Source organism: Cibotium barometz, chromosome 56, assembly GCF_041138505.1.
Source record: "Cibotium barometz isolate CiBa-2024 chromosome 56, ASM4113850v1, whole genome shotgun sequence".
NCBI lineage: Eukaryota > Viridiplantae > Streptophyta > Polypodiopsida > Cyatheales > Cibotiaceae > Cibotium > Cibotium barometz.
In genome coordinates, this window is record NC_141101.1 from 12,437,934 (window position 1) to 12,441,638 (window position 3,705).

The 3,705-nt window shown below is 43.7% G+C and overlaps 1 protein-coding gene across 1 annotated transcript; it reads right to left on the bottom strand.

The window, feature by feature from the left end:
* Nucleotides 1–1,073: 1,073 nt before the first annotated feature.
* LOC147606912 (hydroxycinnamoyltransferase-like) lies at nt 1,074–3,244 on the bottom strand. Its single transcript, XM_086791152.1, has 2 exons — nt 2,694–3,244; nt 1,074–2,343 (listed from the first exon to the last, which is right to left on the bottom strand). The coding sequence occupies exons 1-2, from the start codon at nt 3,135–3,137 to the stop codon at nt 1,384–1,386; spliced, it is 1,404 nt and encodes a 467-aa protein (XP_086647278.1). The 5' UTR covers nt 3,138–3,244; the 3' UTR covers nt 1,074–1,383.
* Nucleotides 3,245–3,705: the final 461 nt, after the last annotated feature.

Sequence of the window (3,705 nt, forward strand, 5' to 3'; positions counted from 1 at the left end):
TCCTTGCTAATCAAAATGAACACAAAATACAACCTCCCTAATTACACGAGCAAGCGAGAGAGAGAGAGAGAGAGAGAGAGAGAGAGAGAGAGAGAGAGAGAGACTTAAACTTCATAGGCAAGCCAATGAACCACATATGATCCATAATTATGTGACATTATAGGGCAAGGAATGAAACTTGAACTTGCATCTCTCGTTTAGGAGCACCATGTGGGTGTAGCCATAAAAAGAAGAGTGTTCTTAGAATAATTCCCATAAACATAGATGCATTATACATGAAAAATATAGACAAAAATCCTCTAACTATTAAATTGAACTGATTGTTGAAAGTATAGATACCACAAACATTAACCTATTAGAGATGTGAAAGATTTAGCAAACTAGAGTTGTTTTAGATGGAAGGTGTGAGTTAATCTTGTCATATTACAAATGTTTAATTAGAATAGTGGTTTCTTCTTTAGTTAATGACACAATGCCTTGCAAAGATACAAATGTGTGCACTCAATGTAATATCTTCTTAAACTTTTGCTAAAGGAAACAGAGAGAGCTCGAAAACACCCAAAACACAATTAAATATGAGATTTAATGGGACAAAGGATCCCAAAATCTTTTTTTCCTTTAATTTTTTATCAAATATTCATTTAACTATAGGACCCTTTAATTTATCGAGGGGAGAGTGCGCTATCTCCAGGTAATAACTTGGAAATTGGGCTTCTCTTTTCGAGGCACCGCCCTTAGTGAGGTTAGTGATGTGATTTGCTCTTTACGCATGGCAGTAACCAAGGGAGATGCCGACGAGATTACCCTCATCAAAACATGCAGGCTATAGATAAAAGAAGTTTATCTAGAGAATGTCCACACGAGAGAAATGCGTTGACATTACTGTGTTGCGAAAAGAGAGAGACCCAAGCCTAGGAGAAAGCGAGAGAAACAACGAGAATGTTGAGACCTTACTATATCCTAAGCTTAATTAATACCGGCCTGGTTAATTAATGGGTGAATACATAGTGAAATAGACAATACATAATTTTATTCATCCATTTCATTATTTATATACATAGTGAAATAGACAATAAATAATTTTATTCATCCATTTCATTATTTATTCTCATGTGCATTTCATGTAGCTTCTTCTAAAGAGAGGAAAACAAGAATTCAACCTTTGCATGTCAAGAATTTGATAATAACTAGGTGGAGAGTATTCTGAAAGTGCCTCCATTGGTATGGGCAACCAAGTGAAAGGAATAATTTTTCAAATCAAGTGAAAGGAAAAATTACTCAAATCAAAGTTGGTGGGCAGAGAAACTCTCCCCCAAACCTCAGGTAATGTGTGCCACCCATTATATGTGAGCTATGGAATGGATAGGACAGACTTACGGCTATTTAGTTGCCCAAGGGGCTTGTTGGGGGCTTGGCAAGGAACTCGCGGTCTTCCAGGAGGCGCCCCATCACACTCGCGGGGAGGGCCATGCAAATCTCCACGTCACCTGGGGCCGACCCCGGGCGCCCGCCAAAGAATACCATTTCCCCATCTCCTTCGACCTTGACCGACCGGACAGCTGCCGGTCGCCCCCACCCAAAGTCCACCTGGTAAACCGGGAACCTCGGCGAGCTAGCCACATTCATCATCTGCCCTAAGGGCTTGGAACCCCAGTTACCCCACCCCATACGATTGTCATGAAGCTCTAGCCAATGCATGAATGCCACAAGGGTGTCTTCCCGGCAGCTGGCAGCCGCCTCGTGGATACGGCCGGCGGTGGCGTCCAATTTTTCACGGCGGATTTTGCTGGCGGTTCCGGTGGCTGCGCCGAACATGATGACGTTACCGAAGTACGCGGGTGGCAGAGGCGGAGTCAGCCGGCTGCGGCAGTTAGCGAGAACACCGAAGAGGGCGGGTTGGCTGGCCGGCCCTTGTCGCGCGGCGGTCACGCGCTGCCAGAAGTGGGCGCAAATCACCTCGTATGAAGTGAAGGTCCCGCCGGCCTCCCTTTTAAGCGCCTTGATAGCCGTGGCGGGCAAGTCGAACACGCACTGCACCAAAGGGTCGACTTTCACGAGGTCCGCCTTGTCGCCATTCCCTACCACTGCTCCATTCCCTTCCACGCCTTCTGCATCTTCTTTGTCTTCTTTGTTAACATCAAATTTCCAGTTCAAAGTCGCTTCATCTGGAGATGGATCCGGCAGAGCTAGCCTCTCCCTGTTGTGTAATGGCTGCACCGTCAAGCCCACCCCCCTAGCGCACTCCCCCCATGACACCATGAAGTTCCATAATGACTGCCCATCTGCCACTATATGGCTCTGTGCTATTCCCACTGCAAGCCCTCCATCCGAAAACCTTGTTGCCTGCTCAAACACAAGCCCACTGGTCTGTTTAGGCTTTCGCTTAATTGCAAATTGATACGCAATGCGTGTGTGTTTGAGAGAGAGAGAGAGGGGCTATGCGCCAAGCAACACAACATGAACTTAATCAATATCATCAGTAAACTACTACTTGAGCGTTAATCAAACCCACAACCCAAGATGAACTTTAATCAATATCATCAGTAAACTACTACTTGAGCGTTAATCAAACCCAAACTACTACTTGAGCGTTAATCAAACCCACAACCCAAGATGAACTTTAATCAATATCATCAGTAAACTACTACTTGAGCGTTAATCAAACCCACCACCCAAGAGCAAGGGGCTCTCACCTGCACTGAGAGTAAAGGGCTGCTATAAAGGCAATCCCCCTTGTGCTCCACATGCTGACAGAGCTGCTCAAATAAGGGCTTCATTTGGAAGCCTTCTTTGTCAAGCTCACTCATGGCAAAATCAATGGAGGCCTCCACAAACTCAACACCTGCATCATTGCAGTCAATCACCAGCCTCTTGTCATCTCCCACTGCTATCCTTCCAGACCATGGATAGTAATGCACAAGCACAACGGACAGGCTCTTCTTAAGAGTCTCCACTGCATCAGACACCTCTTCCAAAGATGTCTTGTAGAACATTACCCTTCGATTGTAATGGGTGTCTTGCCAAAAGATATCTAAAGAGGGCAAAAACATGTGCATCTTATTTGTTGCAGTAGCCGGAGCTACCATGGACTTCCCAAGCAAAGTTACGGAAGGATCATTACAGCCCGATGAACCCATGTTTGAGGCGTACAAAATTAAAATGCCAATTATCAAAAATAAATCGAACAAGTGAAGAAACAAGAAGGGAAACAGTGTCTGTACTATTATGTAGATCAGCGGGTATAAGAGAGGGCAACGCTCTCTACTACAATGTAATGCACACATAGATTAATATCATCCAACCCAACGACAAGCTCCCTCGTGACACATAGATTAATATTATCCAACCCAACGACAAGCTCCCTCGTGACACACGGGTGACGAAACCATCCGCTCAGCATAGGTTTCGAGGTCTCGAGAAATGCGGATTCTTTTTTCTTTTTTTTTTCTTTGTGGGGACAATTCTTTGGTTTTTGTGCTGATGTCGGAAATAAACTTTTTTTTTTCTAACAAGTGCATAGGTTAATCAGTTTTTGTGGGGACAATTCTTTGGTTTTTGTGCTGATGTCGGAAATAAACTTTTTTTTCCTAACAAGTGCATAGGTTAATCAATAAATTTCAAAAATTTTGAATCTTTAAATTCAAAGCTTTTTCTCAATTTAAAAACGGTTTTTTTCTGACATCGTTCAAGAACGCTTTAATTAGG